The 20,304-nt window shown below is 41.5% G+C and overlaps 1 protein-coding gene across 2 annotated transcripts in view; it reads left to right on the top strand.

The window, feature by feature from the left end:
- Positions 1-20,304, top strand: part of GARNL3 (GTPase activating Rap/RanGAP domain like 3) — a 150,687-nt gene that overhangs the window by 48,829 nt on the left and 81,554 nt on the right. For both annotated transcript variants that reach the window (XM_045563395.1, XM_045563394.1), the window contains exon 4: positions 16,788-16,862. In XM_045563395.1, coding sequence (XP_045419351.1) covers positions 16,788-16,862 — 75 coding nt within the window. The remainder of the gene's footprint in view (positions 1-16,787; positions 16,863-20,304) is intronic.

The raw sequence follows: 20,304 nt of genomic DNA, 5'->3' as shown, positions 1-20,304 counted from the left end.
CTCAGAAGAAAGTCTAGCCTATTTAACTTATTAACTGCCCCCTGGCAAGCAACTTGGGACAAATTTCCCTAGGACTGCAGGATCTGAGAGCATTTGAGTTTTCATTGAAGTCTGTCTTGATGCCCTTGAGATGAGACCCTTGTGTTTCAGCTTTCTCCTGTCTCAGGACAAGTTCCTGTTTTCTTAGGATACACATCCCTTCTGTGGGTTAGAGCAGCTTTTCACCCTATTTGTTAGAGAGGAGAACATCTGTGGGTTCTGCAATTTACTTCCCTTTTATTCCACTAATTGAATTAAGGAAAAAAATCATGCAAAAAAATCCAGCATAGCCTGCCATTATTGACTTACCAAAAAGGGCTTATGGTGTCATGCCGCCACTGTTACCACTGAGCCACAAGTAATATTTTTATGTTGAACTATTTTACCCATTTAATTAAAGCAGTTACTTGGGTTCCTTTTTGTGTCAGAAAAGGATTGTATGCTTTTGGGCCTCAGCTTTTTAATTGGTCTGTTGTGGTTATCACTGTGTCACAGTCTTTTAAAACATAATCTCAAACTGCATGTGCATAATAGATGTGAAGCCTTTTTAATTACTTCGGGAGTACATTTCAGCCGTTCTCTAAATTCTCTTTTTGCTCCTGTGATGGTTCCACGCTTTGTTTCCCTTCCGACTTTCTCTTTTTGATTCTTCCCCTTCTTGCATCCCACCAAAACTGCTCTTGCCAAGGTCACAAAGACCTTCATGCTATCAAATCCAGTTGGCACTCCTCAACTCAGTCTTTGTCCTACGTGACCACTCTGGCCTTGGGCCTTCTTGAAACTTTCTTCTTCCTTGGCGTCTCCACACTCAGTTTTTCTCCTGCCTCCCTGCTTCACCTTTTCAGCTTCCTTTAGGGACTCCTGCATTTCTGCATGGCCCTTAAATGATGGTTCTCCTCCGGGTTCTGCCTCAGGCACTATCTTCACTTTACACGCTCTTTCTGGGTGATCTTCCCTACTCTACTGGCTCTAGTTGTTGGCTTTAAACTGGTGGCTCTCAGATCCATATATTCAAGCCGGATTTCTGTCCATGGCCCCATTTGCCCAAATGCCCTCTGGCCATCTCTGCTGGGAGGACCCATAGGTAGCTAAACCGCAACATGCCAACAACTGAACTCACCCTTTTCCCTCTTGGCCCATGCCAAACCTCCAAGCAAATGGTCCTGCCTCCCTTCCAGTTGCTAATTCCACAAACCAGGAAATCGCCCATAGCCCATGTCCTAGTCTCTTACCAAATCCTGTTGGTTCTATAGTCTAAATAGATTTCATGGCCAAGTTGCTCTTTATTCACATCAATGTGCATGGCCAGTGTTGGACAGCCTTTGGAGTGCTTTATATATGTAAACTAAATTTCACAACTACCTAATGAGGTGTAGATACTGTTATCACCCCCACTTTATAGGTGAGTTAACTGAGATTCAGAGGGGTTCATTAAATTATCCAGGGTCACACAACTGGTAAATTGTAGGACTTCCCCTTCTCCCCAACTTTATCCACAGTAGGTTGTATTTACTTGAAAGTTCCATGATCTTGCTGTTGTTATAGGTGGCTCCAGTGCCCCTCCAACTCTTTATTATGCATAAAAATCACTTGAACAGTTTGTTTAAAATTCACACTCTGATTTGGTATATCTGGAGTCGGCTGAGTAGCGTGCATTTTTACAAGGTTCCATTTTGAAAGTGACTTTTAATTCCTCATATTATTTTTATTTAGTCTCTTAAAGAAATACAAATAAGAAAACAATAGGGATGTTTGCTTCTATGTACTCCTTTCTTCATGTGACATTAGTGTCATTTCCCCTTTCCCTGAGCTTCTGGCACATTCTATTGCTCTCTCTGACTTCTCAAAGATTCTATTCAATAATTTCTTGATACTATTACGTCTAGTTTGTCCATATCCTCACAAGTAATTAACCTGAGTCTGGGAGCTTTGATTTCCTTGATACTGCAAAGAGCACTTTCCCTAATGTACAGCTCTGGCAGCATCATCTTTGTGCTTTCAAACAAGTAACAGCAAACCTTCAGCAGCTCTCCTTTGCTTATGCAATTAAGTAGGTCCTCATTAGCTTGACATTCAAGGCTTTCCACAGTCTTGCTCCAACCTGTCTTTGAGCTCACCTAGCCCATCATCTAGCAAACAGGTCTTTACCCACCATTACCCAGACCTCTGGGACTTCCTCATACCATTCTATCCTTCTAGAATGCCCTCTTAACATATCCCTTTGCCAAGTCTCAGTTCTTCCACACAATTTTACCTGATTCTTCTGTATGAAAGTCAGTTTTCACTCTTTAGAACCCTACAGTTTTTTTAGTTTCTTTATGGTACCCGTCATATTTTACATTGTGATCATTTGCAGGCATTTCTTACCTTTCCTAGTAGTCAGGAATCATGGTTTGTTCCTTGCTGTATCCCTAGGGGCACTTATCTCACTGCCAGATGTCCACAGATTAGCTAGAAGATCAGTTTTGCTCAAAATCTGGTGTCTGATAAATTCTTTTTTCTCTCGTAAATTTTTTATATTACTTCCTAGTCTTTGTGTGTGCATGTACCTGTACATGCTGATACACTTTTTAATATACTTTTATGATTATGAAAGGAATAATGCTCATTATAGAAAATTCAAAATACACTGAAAAGCACAGAGAAGAAAATTAAATTCATCTGTAATCCTACCACCTACAGATTAATCACTGTTAAGATTTAGTGTACGTCCCTTTAGTGATTATATTTATATACAAAATGGGCTTACATATTTTATTGTGTTTCTTTCCTTAAAAACAAAGTTTTTAAAGGTACAGGTACTCTTCTGCAAACAACTTTATCTTCCTATATCCAAATCTCTTTTTTCTTCTTTGTGTGTAATTACATTGGCTGTGACCTCAAAATGATAAGATATAGCAATGGTTGCAGGCATCCTTGTCCTGGAGTTTCAAGTTAGTTTTTTAGACAGTACATGAGGGTATCTTTTCTTAATCATTACATATCTGAGAATGTCTTTGATTTTTAACTTCCATAAGAACAACTTGGCTGGTTTTAAAATTTCTGAGTCATCACCTTTTTCGCTTAAAACTTCGCAAATTTTGATCTGTTATTGTATTAGTTTCCTAGGCTACTGTAATAGATTCCCACAAACTGGGTGGCTGAAAACAACAGAAATTTATTCTCCTATAGTTCTGGAGGCTAGAAGTTTGAAATCAAGGTGTGGCAGGGCCATCCTCGCTCTGAAGACTCTAGGAAAGAATCCTTCCTTGCCTCTTCCAGCTCCCAGTGCTGCCAGCAATCTTTGACATCGTTTGGCTTGTAGCTGCATCACTCCAGTGTCTGCCTGTCATCACGTGGCCTTCTTCCCTGCGTCTCTGTGTCTGAATATCCCTCTTTTTCTCTCATAAAGATACCAATCACTGGATTAAGGGCCCAGTTGGACCTCACCTTAACAAATTATTAATATATCTGCAAAGACCACATTTGCAAATAAGGTCATATTCTGAGGTTCCAGGTGGACCTGAATTTTAGGGATGGGGGACGCTCTTCAACCCAGTACAATTATCTCCTGCCTTTCAGTGTTCTGAAGAGGTCTGAGGCAGATTCAACTTATTTCCTTTCTTGGTAACCTTTCCTGCCTGGGTTTCCTTAGATTCTGTTTTCTTTTCTTTTAAAAATGTTTCTCATAATTTCTCTGCACATTTCTCTTTTTATTAATTTTGCCTAAAACATTATGTCTATGTGATTCTGAGACCTAGACCTTTAGTCAAGAATGAATATTTTCTTCTGCTGTATCTTTGATTATTGTTCATTTTCCCCCTTAAAACCTTTTTCTCTGTTCTCCCTGTCTTTTCTCTCTCCTTATGTCCATTTTATTTTGTTCCTTTTTGTTCTATGTTCAGCATCTAAAATGAAGATATTACTGTTTTAGTTTTCTAAAATTAACATTTTGTTTTCCTCCTCCAGTGAGGAATTTAATCCTACATTTGCATTTTTTGGTCCTCTTTTATCTCACCCAGTTGCACAAGGTTTATACACTACTGCAAAGAGAGCATGTCTTCTGTCTCCCTAAGGACAGCAATGACCACTCTAAAATTTTATTTTGGTTTCATAGTAAAGAATAGTTAGAAGTATGCTTCTTTTCTTAGTTTTCAGGATCATATGTGACATTTTTTCATAGCTCTCATGTTGGGTTCCCCCTGCTTTTTACAAAATCTTCAAACAAAAACAAAGAGCTATTCAGACCTCGTGTTTTTCAACATTCAGAATATATAACTGGCCCTCAGCTGTCATTGTCCATTTGGGACTGTAGCTTCTCTGAGCTAAACAGCTGCGTGGCTGGTGATTGTGCAAAGCTCCCTGATCAATTCCCAGTGTCTAGTTGGTGTTTATTTTGTAAAGCTCTGCTGGAATGAGATAGGATGTTCTCCTGTGCTTGACTTTTTGCTGCTCTGAACCAGTGGCTCCAGAATTTATATCTAACAGGGGCTTGGTTGGAAGAGGCATATTGAAGTAATGTTTGCTTAGCTTGTTATATAAGCTTGAGAAAATGCCAGCTGTCTAGACCAAAGAACAGGATGGAGATCACGAACAGGTTAAATCTCCCCAAGCCCCAACCATCCTTTGATGCCGCAACTGCTTGGCATGTTGGCAAAACTGTACCAGACTCTTCCTACCTCTTTCCCTACCTGTGACACTTAGCTTGTGAAGACTGTGTTTTCTACGGTGGAATCTCTCTCCCTCCCCACTTCTTGCCCAGTATTTTCGTGGAGTGACAAAGAGGTGCTGGTATGGGTGAGGCTGCCTCAAAATGCAGCACCCGTACAGTATAAGGATGATTCCCGAAGTTTTATTGTTACTCTTCAGATAGACCCAATGTCTCTTAGCCAAAATGAGATAGTGGAGGGAAGAATAAAGTGTCCTTCAACCCTTCATAGTGACCACAGATTTGTTGTGTTCCAGGCAACAAAGCCAGTCACCAAATATGTTTCTCATTTCTTCTTCATTGGTCAGGTAGACAATGTGTTGATATTTTGGCCAAAGAATTGTCATTCTTGAGACTCATGAGTTATCATCTTTTGTGGTGAATCTTCACTTGTATTTTACTGGGAAGTTGAGTATCAGAGACTGCTAGTCAGATGCTATTTTAATTAGGAAACCAAGACAGACGTATTTTGAGATGGAGAGTTAGATGACAGTGCTCATCCTGACTTGCCTCACACTTCTCAGCAATATAGGAAGAAAGGTCATCTATTAGAAGAGAGGGTATTTATGGATTGGTGACTTGTGACTGACAAGGTAGGAGCTGTAATGGGAAGTGAAAAGAAATAGATCAAAGGATTGGGGAGTGGTATTGAGGATCTAGCCATAGTCAAGTAGTATGAATTTGGTGCAGGCTTGGTCAGATGCAGACTCTTGTTTGAACACAGAATAAGAAGAGTGAGAGTTCAGTTGGTTAGGGGGTGACCAAGTGACTTGACTTGGTGGCATGAGGAGGAGTCAGCAGTGTGCAAGATCTGTGGGTTGGTTAAGTGCAGTGTTACCTGGTTAACCATAGATCCCCAGCTACAATGTGTACCAAAAAGAGCCTGGGTGGGTTACAGGAGAGGCCCTGTGGTGCCACACCTGTGCCAGTGGGGGTGAGAGGATGCTATTGGAGTCTTAGGAATGGATGGCCGAGCCATAGAGTCAGGGAGGTCATTAGATTGAAAAGGCAGAAGGCCATGAGCTCAGGTCATCTGATAAATTATAGTGATGGATGTTGAGTTTGCTGAGGATGGTGGCCAAGGATGAAAATGATAAGAAAAGTCTGAGCCCAGATCTGAGGCCTTGGTGGTCCTCCTCTGGCCAACATTTATCCTCCTGACTGGAGACTCATCTAACCAACTTGGGTGTTTTTACATGTACCGTGGTACTCAGCACTCCAGCTGCCCAGCCTCCCAGATCTCTCCCTGTCTCCTGGTGCAGGCAGGATAGGATCAAGGCAAAGAGTGGGAGGAAGAGAGCACCCCTCAGGTCTTCACACCTGCTCCTTTGCCTTTCTGCAGGCAGCAGAAGTGAACCAAAGGAGACCCAGAGATAGGGCCCAAAGCAGCACTCAGCAGGGAGGAGGTGGCTCCTTCTACCCATGTGTATGCCTCCCCCACTCCCTCTTTTTGATGCAGACATTTAAACTTTCTTTCTTCCCTTCTGAACAGTACTTTCTAAGTTAGATGTGTGTGTCCGTGTGTCTGTGTGTCTGTGTTTGTGATTTGCATGTACCAGGCCAAATGGGTCTGCTTTCATTTTGTTTGTTTTTGGAGACAGAGTCTCACTCTATCGCCCTGGCTAGAGTGCAGGGTCATAGCTCACTGTAACCTCAAATTTCGGGGCTCAAGCAGTGCTCCTCCCTCAGCTGCTGGAGTAGCTGGGACTACAGGTACGCACCACCATGCCTGGCTAATTTATTCTATTTTTAGTAGAGATGAGATCTTACTCTTGCTCAAGCTGGTCTGGAACTGCTGACCTCAAGTGATCCTTCCACCTCAGCCTCCCAGAGTGCTAGGATTACAGGCATGAGCCACCGCACCCGGTTAGGTCTGCTTTCTTGACCAGTATTTGCAGTTAAAAAAAAAAAAAAACTGCTTATGTTGGCTATCATTTCTCAAAGGTCTTGTATTATGCATCTTCCAGACTGAATTACATTATAGCAATGCCACGTTCCCTAGCTCCCCCAGGCAGAGTCAGCCTCTGCCCTCCCCCAGCACCCTTTTCTTGTTCTGTTGTTATGGCATTTAACCAGGTTGTGTTGTGATTTATCTGTTTATCTGTATGTGTCTCTCGCCCACTAGAATTTGAGGTCCTCTAGGGCAGGGACCATGTTACATTTACCTTTATAAGTCCAGCAGTTAGTACAGGTCCTGAAAAATAGGTTCTTAGTAATGTCTGCCAGATGAATGAATGTTTAAACAGATATTCCAATAGTTTAAAGGCAGTATCAAAGTGATTTAATCATACTATCAGAGCATTTTATGTTAATCATTATCATATCACTATAGTACTATATATTATAGGATTATAACATTTGTTGAGCACTTACTATGTCCAGGCATCATTCTAGGCTCATTACATGTTTTACATTATTGAACCCTCTCCACAAACCTGGGAGTGGGTACAATCATTGTCCCCATTTTAGAGATAAGGAAACCAAAATTTAGAGAGGAAAAATTAAGTGATTTTCCCAAAGTCACAAAGCTAAGTGTGGAACTGATATTTGAACCTGGTCAAAACCCACACTTAGAACACTCTTTTTGTTTGTTTGTTTTGAGGCAGAGTCTCTGTCACCTAGGCTGGAGTGCAATGGCATGATTATAGCTCAGTGCAGCCTCAAACTCCCAGGCTCAAGCAATCCTCTTGCCTCAGCCTCCCATGTAGCTGGAACTACAGGCACGCACCACCATGCCTGGCTAATTTTTCTATTTTTTTTTTTTTTATAGAGACAGGGTCTCACTCTTGCTTAGGCTGTTCTTGAACTCTTGACCTCAAGTGATCAAGAACCTCCCAAATTGCTAGGATTACAGGCGTGAGCCATCATACATGGCCTAAATATTATTTTTAAAGATGTACTTTACACAACCTTTTTTAGGTTCTTTTTCTAAATAAAAATATTGTTTCTATGATTTATGTTACCTCAATGCCAAGTATACAGTACATGCTAAACAGAAATCACAGGGAATCCCAGCACTGATTTAGAATGGAAACAGACACCAACCCAAATAAACAAAGCAATTAAGTAGAGGAGAAAAGAGCTTTTCGGGTTTTTTTTGTTTTTTTGTTTGTTTGTTTGTTTTGTTTTGTTTTTTGAGACAGAGTCTCACTCTGTTGCCCGGGCTAGAGTGAGTGCCTTGGCGTCAGCCTAGCTCACAGCAACCTCAAACTCCTGGGCTTAAGCGATCCTACTGCCTCAGCCTTCCGAGTAGCTGGGACTACAGGCATGTGCCACCATGCCCGGCTAAGTTTTTCCTATATATATTTTTAGTTGGCCAGATAATTTCTTTCTCTTTTTTTTTTTTTTTAGTAGAGACGAGGTCTCGCTCTTGCTCAGGCTGGTCTCGAGTGATCCGCCCACCTCGGCCTCCCAGAGTGCTAGGATTACAGGCGTGAGCCACCACGCCCGGCTGAGCTTTTTGTTTTTAAAAATTATGTATTTGTATTAATTTGAGAAAGATTCTCATTTAACTACCTATTATTTGAAACTAAATATTTTTATTTATAGTAGTTAATAATATTTTATGTTTCCTATTTTTTTTAAAATTAATTTTTTTAATTCTACAAATGACATTATTGCTTGGATATTAATTTTTTTCCTGAGATAAAACATCTTATACATTGAAACTGTTTGGTGTTAAGTGAATTAGTTACAGTTTTGCTGTGATTGAATCAGAGCCTCTACTTGAAATATTAAATCACATGAATTTCCACTATTTAGTATATTTAACTAACTGAATGGGTAACCGATCTTATCTTGGTCACCTAGAATTTCATGAATGTCCAACATGTCACAGTCCTATTCAATAGAACTTTCTGCAATTATGGAAATGTTTATGTCCACACCGTCCAGTAGAGTAGCCACATATAGCCATTGAGCACTTGAAATGTGACTAGTGCAACTGAGGAACTAAATGTTTTTTATTTTAATTAATTTAAAATTAAATCTAAACAGGACTAGGGGCCACAGTATTGGATAGTGTAAGAATTCCAAAGGAATCATTCACAGTTCCTGGCAGATACTAGCTAAACAATCATTTAATTTGCTTTTTCCTTTTTCTCTCTCCTGGGCACAGACCTCCTCAGGATCTGATTATTTGGTATATGACCAAAACAGAGATGTGAGGCCAAATAAAATAAAATAAAATAAAATTCCTCTCCTCTTTCCTTAGCACTACCAATATATGTTCACACCCTTTCCCTGAACGTCTCCACCGAAAGAAATGCAAAAGATCTGCCAGTTCTTCTCTAAGGAAGCTCTGCCCTGCTGTCCTGAGAGTGAGCGCATGGCTCTTGTATGGCCCTTGTGTGAAGGATCAGACCCTTCTCCTGCTCAGAAGACCCTCGGGGGCCAGGGCCGCCTTTGTGAGGCAATGTTCTGACAGCTTCTTCAGTTTTACCACTAGTTATTGTTATAGTCAGGTTTCTATCTCTTCTTAAACTAATTTTCATTGTGTGTGTTTTCCTAGAAGTTTTTCCATTTCATTAAAGTGTTTGATGATATTAGCATAGTTTGATATAGTATTCTCTTAATCTGCTTAAAATCTCTTTCTTCTTAGTGATTATATTGTCTTTATTATCATTGTATTTGTCTTTGTTCTTTGCTTTTTAAAATCAGACTTGCCTGAGATCTCTTGGATGTGTTTACCAATTCTACTATCTTTCTAATTCTGGAATTTCTGCTCTGATCTTTTATTGATTCCTTTCCCCTGCTTTCCTTGGGTTTATTTTTGTTCTTTTCTTGTATCTTCTAGACGTTAATGCTTAGTTCAATGTCTTTGTCCTTTCTTACTTAAAATATGAATTTTCCTATAAATATATCATCTGTCACATTACGTGTTTTGATATATACTGGTCTCACTGTTGTTTGTGTCTGAATATTGTCCAATTTTACTATTCCTATTTGACCCAAGAGTTTTTTTCAGATGTGTGCGTGTGTGTATATGTGTACATATTTTTTAAGAGATTGCTCTGTTGCCCAGGCTGGAGTGCAGTGGCTATTCACAGGTGCAATCATAGCATACTACAGCCCCAAACTCCTGGGCTGAAGAGATCCCCTGCCTTAGCCTTCCAAGTAGCTGGGACTACAGGCACATGCCACTGTGCTCAGCTTAGGTATGTATTTTTTAATTTTTAAAATCCTTTTGATACTAATTTCTTTAGTTACATTATGCTTAAAAAAATGACCTATACAGGCCAGGAGCAGTGGCTCATGCCTGTAATCCTAGCACTTTGGGAGGCCAAGGGAGGAGGATTGCTTGAGGTCAGGAGTTTGAGACCAGCCTGAACAAAAGTGAGACCCCATCTCTACAAAAAATAGAAAAATTAGCCAGGTATGATGGCATACACCTATATTCCCAGCTACTTGGGAGGCTGAGTTAGGAGGATTGCTTGAGCCCAGGAGTTTGAGGTTACAATTACAGTGAGCTTTTGATGATAATGCACTCTAGCCCAGGCAACAGAGTGAGACCCTGTCTCAAATAAAAGAAAAAAATGACCTGTACAGTTTTATAGGATTTTATAGAACTTTTTTATTTTATAAAATTCTGTAGAATTTTTCATGCTTTTCTTTCTGTTCAATATTAGATCAGTTTTTAAAAGTTCTATATGTTTTTAAAGGGTGAGTATTCTCTGTACCTTGATAGGTTCAATATATGTCCATTAAATCATAGTTATTAATTTTATTATTTTATTCCTCTATCAATCCTTGCTAGTTTTTGCCTTGATCTATCAGAGGGAAACATACTAAAGTTTCCTATTATAATTGAGATTTTATAAACTCGTCTATTTATAACAGGGGGTTTTTTTGGTTGTTTTTTTGTTGTTGCTTTTTTTGGTTTTTTTTTCCAAAGACAAGGTCTTGTTCTGTTGCCCAGGCTAGAGTGCAGTAGAATCATCATAGCTCATTGCAACCTCAAACTCCTGGGCTCAAGCAATCCTCCTGCCTCAGCCTCCCGAGTAGTTAGGACTACAGACACATGCCACCATGCCTGGCTAATTTTTTTAAATTTTTTTGTGGAGATGGGAATCTTGCTCCGTTGCCTAGGCTAGTCTTAAACTCCTGAGCTCAAACAATCCTCTCATCTCAGCCTCCTGTAGTGCTGGGATTACAGGCATGAGCCACTGCACCTGGCCTATAATAGGTTTAATTGTATGTTATTATTCATTATATAAATGTTTATAGTTATATTTTGGGGATGGGTGGTTCTATTTATCCATATAAAATAACTTTTTTAATTTGATGACTTTTTCTCCTAAGGTCTACTTTCTGATTTTATTATTCTCTAACCATTTTCTTTTTGTCTGAATTTACCAAGGATATTTTTTACTTTGCCTTTCTTTTTCATGATTTTTTGTTGTATTTAATATATGTCTCTTGCAGCTAGTTGAATTTCATTTGTGTTCCCAATCCTCAAGTCTTTTTTCTTTTAATAGGGGAATGTAACCCATCCACATTTATTAAGATATCTGTGCTATTCTCACTATGAACCTCTAGGAGGAGTTCCAAGCTACCCTTTATCCACTTCCTCATTTTACCTCTCCCTCTCACTCTGTCCTTCAGGAGTGCAGATCTGGATTGATCAGACTGAAAAACATCTTACTAATCACTGAACTCCTGGGTAAGCAGATCTGTATTTGTAAAGGTCAGAGCACACATGCAAAAGTCTCTTTTTGGAGCCTTCTCCCAGAAGAATAACAATGTCCTCTGTCACAAGGGAACTGACCGACTCCCTCTTCTTTGCTGGCTTTGGAGTGGTGAGATCTCAGACTTCCTTGTTCTCTACTTTCTTTCCACACTGTTCAGGCTGATCTACCTTCACTAAGGGAGTTCTCCTCTAGTGTTGGTCTAGCTCACTAGCAGGGAATCTTGGTAGAGGGGGTTGTTGGTATAGGAAGAGGATTTGGTTATTCCCAGGTTCTCTGCCCAAGGACCACCTTCCTAACACCCCAGGCCATTCTTTATACTTTGTCTCAGATACGTTCTCTATGTTTTTAATAATCATTTTCCTCTATTTATCTCAAACTTATATTCTCATTTACTCTTTGGGAGAAGTTTCTTTTTAGTTTCTAGTTTCTGGCTCATTGTGGTGACTGCATTTTAAAATTCAGGAATTATGCTTTTCATCTGACAGCTGATCACAGACTGTTCCATTTCATAGATCCAGGATACTCCCAAAGTATTACCATAATTAGAGATTTTCTAGAAGTTCTTTGTGCTCTTTGTAGTAAATCATAGAACATTTGCCCTGATACTTCAGGTCAGTTTCCACATTTTAAATTATGAACTTATCATAGGATCAGTGATTTTTCTCTTTATTCTTCATCATGGGGTGGACTAGTTGGCTTAGAATGTCACAATGCAGTGGAAACAACGTTTCTGTCCGACATCTAGCCAGGTATTCTAAGTGGATGGTGGCTCTGCCCCACACATTCAGGCCCAAGATGAATCCACTGTCTTCAACAGGGGCTTCCAGGGTCTCTCTAGTCACTGAGGTTCTAACCAGTGGAGAAGGAAAAAGTGCATGGGAGAGGCACCCCCCTCTCCTCAAGGGCCTGGGTCCATAAATGCTACCCAGGACCTTGGCCCACCTCCAAGTGGAGAGAGTTGAGTCAAACGGCCACCGATAGGGCAAGTGGGTCTACCTTGTGTCCAGCTACAATTCCATTATTGTGGCAAATGGCATGAGTGGTTTTTGGTGGCAGCTAGAGCTCTATACCACTTAAGATGAACCTAGGGGAGAGGGCTTCTAGGTTGTGCAGTATTTGACATTTAGATGGTTTCTGTTGGAGATTGTGTCATTCCTGAGCCAAATCTCCTTCCAACAAAGGGAAGAGTATAAAGTTTCTATAGTTTTATTTGTCCAGATCAGAGGTTTGTGAGGAATAATAGAAAGAAAACAGAGACAGCTAACTAAAAATCAGCTTCTCTAGTGTGTTAAAGGGATTTTTTCCCCTGTAGTATTAGTTTTTTTATCCCTTAGTTTGCTGGGGCACTGTCTCCTTTCACAGCAGCCAGTGTACCAGTCTTCATCAAACCCACCCACCATGGCCCACTCTACTTTAGTGAGCAAGCTGCATGAGCCAACTGGGGGTTGGGGGTACTGGACTGCCACTCTGTGTGCCAGCTCCACGTATGACTAGAAGGACCTCCTGCCTACCCTCTGCCCTGCCAGCAGGAGCTCAGAGGCATTAGTTTGAACCTGCACAGTTTAAGTCTCTGCTCAGGCTGACTTTCCCTGGCACATGGTGATTCAGGTTTTGTGGTTTGTCCTTCACTTTGGTCTTTCCTTCATGACAGAGCTAGTGGAATTTCTCTGACATTTCTTGCATGAGTAATGAACCTTCTCTGGTTTCCAGAGCTGGCATAGGCCTCACCCCCCATTTTTATATTCCTTTAGTCATTTTCAGTAGGAACTTGGCTGTTCACATATTTCTTGTTTATAAATTGTTAATGAATATCAATACTGTGTCAGGCGGTGTGCTTAGCTCTGGGGATGTAGTGGTGAGAACAAAATGTAGTCGCTGCCTTCGTAGAGCTTGGTGAGGAGCAGAAAGAGTGCCCAAGGAGAGATAGCTGTAAATCAAGTATCACAGAGAGAAATGTAAATCACAGCTCTGTGGGGACTCCAAGAACTCACATGGGATCATTTTCCCAGGCAGTGGGTCAGGAAGGTGTCTGGGAGCAGTGGGGACTTTGGTGGCACTGCAGGATGAGGAGGGATCCTTAGGGAAGGGGGGAGAGGAGGCCTGCCAAGCTAGGGAGTACCACATATGCGCCCTCAAGGGGAGGGAGTGGGACACTGGGATAGAGGTGGGACTGTGGGGTACAGTCAATCACCGGGCTGCAGTGTGAGCAGTTAGCTGGAGAGGAGCAGCGGTAGACGGGTGTCCAGAATGGTCAGGAGGCAGTCATGGGCATCTGGGTGAGAAATGACAGTGACTCCAATGAATATGGTGATGGGGGAGATGGTACAGACAATAGAGTCGGACCCGTTAGTCTGAGTTATAATCCTGAAATCCATAAAGACAATGAGTTTGGAAGAAGGTAAATTCCTTCTTACCATCAAATCATTAGATGTGTCCTTTCTTCTGGAACTTTTAAAGCAAGGCAAGCAATATGCTTCTTATTCCAAGCTCAACAAAGGAAAAGGGCATTATTGCCTATGCCTGGCAGTGTCTGGAATCTAGTGTTTTAATGATGTATAATTTTTATTTTATGTGAATGCATCAGTGACTGTCAGCTCTTCTCCCAAGCCTTTGAGTCCTAGATGAGACTAGCTGCAGTCAGGATTATATCTGCTAACCTCCATTTCAGGGGTAACAAGCAAGGGTGGATGCATCTCCCCTCTCTGTATGTATCTCTGTCAGACATGATTAATTGATTGTAGTACTCTTTCCTTTCTAAGTCCAGATGTGATCTCAGAATGCTTCTCCCAAAGCCCTTGAGCCAGCCTATGTCAATAACACTCAACTCAAAACCTATTTTCTATTCACTCTGTTTTAACAGACAGTGAGTAGAAATCCACAAGCAAAGAGCCATTTACACTGAATCCCCAATCCTCCCCTGTGAAAATGGCAGTGACCCTAGAAGACCTAAATTTATCTTGCTCTTGTACTTTAGAATTGGCCTCTGTTAAGTTAGAGAACAGTCTTCAAGATCAACCTCACTTCTGACACCAACTGCAAAGTTCTAGGGTCCACAAGAACCTCAGTTTTGATAGTTTGTTAGAAGGACTCACAGAACTCAGCAAAAGCTGTTAAGCTCACTATGGTTTATCACAGAAAAAGAATATGGATTAAAATCAACCAAGGAAGGCCAGGTGCAGTGGCTCACGCCTGTAATCCTAGCACTCTGGAAGGCCGGGGCAGGAAGATCGTTTGAAGTTAGGAGTTTGAGACCAGCCTGAACAAGAGCAAGACCCTGTCTCTATAAAAAATAGAAAAATTAGTTGGGTGTGGTGACACACGCCTGTAGTCCCAGCTACTCGGGAGGCTGAGGCAGGAGGATCACTTGAGCCCAGGAGTTTGAGGTTGCAGTGAGCTATGATGATGCCACTGTATTCTAGCTTGGGCAACAGAGCAAGACTCTGCCTCTAAATTAATGAATGACTGTCTTACAAAAATAAATAAAATAAAATCAACCAAGGGAAGAGACTCATGGGACAGAGTCCAGAAGAGTTCCAGATGTGGAGCTTCCAGTTGTCCTCTCCCAATGGTGTGGCAGACAATGTTAACTCCTGACAATGATGTGTGACAATATACACAGAGTATTGCCAGCCAGAGAAGCTCACCTGAGTTGTGGTATCCAGAGTTTTTACTGGGGCTTTACCCTGTAGATGTAGTTGACCTCCCTCATGGCTGACCTTAACCAACAGCCCCTCCAGAAGGAGAGCTGATACCATAAACCACATTATTGCTATCCAGCACGGCTCAGAGTCCCTACATAAACAGACACTCATGCAGTATGTTCCTCGGGCTTAGAAATCACCTCCCAGGAGCCAAGGGCAAAGGCCAGACCTCTGTTTGGGCAAGGTGAAATTCATGACTACACAGCCTCAATGGTTCATCCTCAGCATTTGTTTTTAGAAATTACTTTGCAGGAGAAAGATGAGTTATAAAAACTGGAGCTTATCTTGAACAGCCCTGGAGGACAGCTAGGTAGGGTGTGACTAAATGAGGATGATGTACACACAGGAAAAAAATAAGAAAAGAAAAAAATAAAATAAAATAAATAAAATAAATGAGGATGATGGGCATCTGGGGTCAGGCTGCCTTTTTTCACATCCCAGCTCTTCCTGTACTAACTATTTATATGAACTTAGCTAGTTGTTTTACGTTTATATGCCTCAGTTTCCTCATTTATAAACAAGAATAGTAATAGCTTGAGTACCTAGCTTGAGGAGGAGGAGGAAGAGGAAAAAAAGTAGTAGTATCTACCTTGTGTTGTTATTATGAGAATTAAATGAGATAATACATGTTAAGGGCAGAAGAGTGCATGGCACGTAGAAGCACTTGATAAATACAAGATACTACTTTTATGTTTATCATGGAAAAAAATTATCAATCTCAAACAATCTTCCTTGAGAAAATTTGTGGGAGTTTTCCCCTGAATTTTTTCCATTAATTTTCATACCTTCATACCTCTTAAACACTAGTGAAAATATGAGTTAACGATATTTCCTAAGAAATCATGTTTCTGTTTTGCTGAGTGAGCCCTGAGTTGAAGAGGTGAGAAGTGCCCCTTGGGACAAGTGTATTCTGATGGGTCTGGGAGATGGAAATTGTTGGCAGATCTTTGCTGCGTGTTGCAAGTAGATTTAAAAGGTTAAAAAAAAAAATGTTTCATTTTTCCAAGTTGCTACTGAGAAATCTAGAAGGAGAAAATAAGTTAAATCTTGTTAGGACTGATGTGCCAAGCCCCGATCTGTTGGCTCACCTCTTTCTGGCTTTGAACCCCTTGGAGACCGTCTATTTGCATGCATCACCTTGCCAGAGCTAAAACACAGTCTGCCTGCCTGGGAAGGGACTAATTGGCCTTTTGGAAACTGTTTAAAACTGAATGAAGCACAAGAGCTTTCTCTGATGGTAGTAGAGCCTTGGGTTCATGCCAACCACTAATTGTTTTTTAGGCTTTCCTGTGAAGGCAGCTGAACTTGAGACTTGGCTTTCGGTCTTGCCATCTGTGAGCTGCCACTTGTCCACATGTGATGTGTATTAAGATTGTTTTTCCAGGGAGCATCGCTTTAATGTTCTTCCATGTTGGAATATGTTCAAATTTAGATGTGATGCTCTTGTTTTCCACTCTTTCAGGTTAGGTATTCCATACTCTTGGGCTCCTGAAGACAGCAGGGGCTGACTGTATAAGGACTTGGCCAATGGAGCTCTAAAAAAGCTGTTAGCTTCTAGGCTGGGCACTCTAGCCCATGTCATAGGTGTGGCTTATAGGATAGATACATATAGAGAGAAGGGGCATTGCAAATGGTAACTTGCTACCTAATTGAATATATTTCCCCCCCTAGCTTATTTCCAGTGATGCTGATGGAGCCATCCAAAGGGCTGGAAGATTCAGAGTGGAAAATGGCTCTTCAGATGAGGTAAGGAAGTCTCCCCAGTTCCTGTAATGTCACCAAGCATGCGATCATAGTGCTCGTGGTATGGCAGTGAACAGTTGTGTTCTTCATTACCATGGAATGCTTGTCTGGCAGAGTTCTGGAAGGAGTGAATGGAACTTTTAAGAGCTTTGCTTGAAGCAGATGGAAAGGAAATGCCAGCATTCTGGCATGGAAGGTGCCATTCATAGGGTGACACATGCCCTTTAAAAAATCTATGTTAAAACTAAGTAGACACTTGAAAGTGTTCTGCCTCCAATGGGACCAAAGACAAATCTACCGTTTGTGAACGGCCCCCAGGATCCCAGCTCTTCCTCTGCCAGTCTGGTCAACTTGGCATGGCCATCTGAGCAGTGCCAAGGTGCAGGAGACAGATGCAAATAATTATTGCAAGTACAAAATGTCATCTTTACTACGAGAAGACACCAAGAAGCTGCCAATACCATCTACCCCTCCTTGGGCTAAGCCTTCTTTGTGGGCTCTCCCGGTCTTCCTTGCTGCAGGCCACAGGGACTTGACTTGCTTTTCTTGTTATTCAGAACTGCTTCTGGCTGCTCTATCCCTTGGGATCTACCCCCAAAACTGCAGAATATGGTATAAGTTCCCTAGTCTTTTTCTTCTTTGTTACCTCATTCCTCAGTAGCTCATCAGAAGGCTTCAGCACCCCCAACTTTAGAGGCAGACAAGCCTGGGTTCAAGCTCCAGCTCCCCTACCTCCCAGTTTTGTGACCCTGGGCAAGTAACCCAGCCTTCCTCAGCCTCCATTTCTTCATCTGTAAATTAGAAACTGTCTCAGGATTATTGCAAGGGGCCAGTGAGCTGTGGTTTTAAAGCTCTTTTGTAAAGCTCTTAACACTATGCCTGGCATATAGTAAACATTTAGTAAGTGCTAATGCTGTAGTACCAGCATTGGTCTCCTGACTACCTGCTAAAGTAAATTCTTGGTGGATAGCTATGAATTTAACTTGAAAGGCCATGGCATTTGGGGAATTGTTGCTCATTTTCACCTTTGACCTTAGCTTAGCATACCCATTCACCTAGCTTATACTCTTGCCTGTGAGACAAAGAGGGACAGTCCTGTCTTGGGCTGGACCCCTGAATAGGTGCCGACATACTTTTTGCCCAGAATGATGTCAGGTGACCCACATAGAAGGAATTCCTGGGGAATTTTGCTTCTGAAGCTTGGAAATAACCCTCCCCAAATGGCCTGGCTCCTGGGACCAGACAGCCTCACCACCACAAGCTCTGGCTGCCAAAAATGTCCCAAGAGCTAAGTCAGGGGCAGAAGCATTGAGTCCTTGTTTCTCCAGTCCTTGGTAAGCTACTGGCCACCATGCTGAGTTTCTACTTTGAGAACCTAAGCATCAGAGACCCCAGAGGCTGCTGTACCTCAAGACATCCTTCTGCTACCAAAATTTTGCAGAACTTCAGCCCAGCCCAAAATGAACAAACCGCACTGGACTTTCCCCCAACTCCACATGCGCACATTTCTGGCCCCTGCTAGGAACAGAGTCTGGAGGAAATCCACACTTCCCAGAAAAGACATAAATGGAGCCTTCATGTGGTCCTGGGATCACCATACGCTTTGGCTATCAAACACTGCTCACCTGGCCATGTCACCTGACCCTGCCATACAACAGAGGACAGGTTCTGGGACCCAGTCAAGGATTGAAAATCACCCGTGCTGGGTCATGATCACTGCTCGGGCTCAAATCAGGGCTCTACAACTCACCAGCAGTATGGCTTTGGGCAATTCTCTTGACACCTCAGGGACCATTTGGTGGAGTTATTGATTTCACAAATCACTTTAGTCTGTTGTGTTCAAAACACAGTCCTGTCTCAGATTGCTTCTCTGGAAATACAATATCAAGGATCAAATATTGTTTTAGTGTTTTGTTTCCACCAAAGCTACCTAGCAAGCGTGCTCAAGTGGAGCACCTTGGCTGTGTTTTATATTGATGGTCTTCAGTTAAAAGCTTCTGGCCAGTGATGCTTCCGAGCCTGATAAAAGACTTCAAAGGCACCTGACACCCAGAGGGGAAAAAAAACTGTCTTGTTCTCAGTCGGTTAAAACCATTAGTGCCATAGAAGACTCACTACGACTGCTTAAAAATTTTCAAACCCATGAACAAATTGCAAAGCAATTTAATTATTGGATTATTTGTCTTTTTATTAGTGATTTGTAAGAGTTCTTTATATATAGTCTGGTTACTAGACCTTTATCAGCTATATGATTTGCAAAAATATTCTCCCATTCTGTGGGTTATCTTTTCACTTTCTTCATTGTGTCCTTTGAAGCATGAAAGTTTTTAAATTTGATGATGTCTAGCCTGCCTATTTTTTTCTTTTATTGTTTGTGCTTTTGGTATCATGTCTAAAAAACCATTGCCTAATCCAAGATTGCTTGGTCACTTTTTATAGTTTACTGTTCCCTAAAGATAATGTCAAATTTGTCTTTTATTTCTTTAAACATAGTGTCATGGTTTTATCATCTGTGATTGATAATTTCAATATGTGATGTTTTTTGTAGCTGTCTGTTTAATTTTTTCTCCTGGCGTATGCTCATGATGCAGTGTCTTTCTTTGTGTGCTTGGTTGCCTGGTTGTGTGCTGTTTGTTGTTCTTGAAAATTACTTTTCAGGGATAATATAAGGCCTAAGGTGAGTTGCCTTTTGGTAGGGAGGACTTATGTTTGCTTTTGCCAGACACCTTTGAACTAAATTCCCAGTTTGAGATTGTAAGCAACCCAGGTGCTGCAGATTAGAGCTTCAGATTGTGTGAGGGCTTGTGGTCACCACACCTCAGAGACACTCCCTGCTCAGCTCTGCTCAGCACCGTGGCGACCTTCCTTATAGAGTTTGATGGTGAAGGTGGTTTCTTCTGGTTCACTCTTCCCTTGAGTGTGTAACCCTTTGGGATCCTAGCTTACTATGGGATAGGCCCCCTGTTAGACTTGGCTGCTTCAGTGGATCTCAGGGTCTGATTCTTTGCCCGCTTGTCACAAAAACCCAAATTCCATTTTACCAGGATTGACAAATGTCCTCAAGCCAAAAAGGGCTTTCATGCCTTATTTACCACTCTGGGCTCCCACTTGCCTTTCAGTTTGGTTTGGTAATTCCTACTATCTGGTAAGTATTCCAGTAGTTTTAAGGACATGATTGTAATATTTTTCTAGTACTTCTAGTTTTTTCAGTGGGAGGGTTGATCTGAATAACCTTGCCTGTCATTACCAAAAACATTTTATATCGGGAGTGCTTTTCACATAGTATGACAAACCATTTATTCACCCTGTGTCCTTAGGGTCATTTCTCGGTGCCAGACAGACTGAGCCCTGGATGCAGGGCTGAATAGGCCTGCTGAGGTCCCTGCCCCCATGGACTTATGGACTGGCAGGAAGAACAGTCAGTAACTAACATAGACATGTAGAA

This window comes from Lemur catta, chromosome 10 (assembly GCF_020740605.2).
Source record: "Lemur catta isolate mLemCat1 chromosome 10, mLemCat1.pri, whole genome shotgun sequence".
In the NCBI taxonomy this organism is placed as follows: Eukaryota; Metazoa; Chordata; class Mammalia; order Primates; family Lemuridae; genus Lemur; species Lemur catta.
Note: the sequence above shows the minus strand (reverse complement) of the source record. Positions and strands in the feature narration are given on the sequence as shown.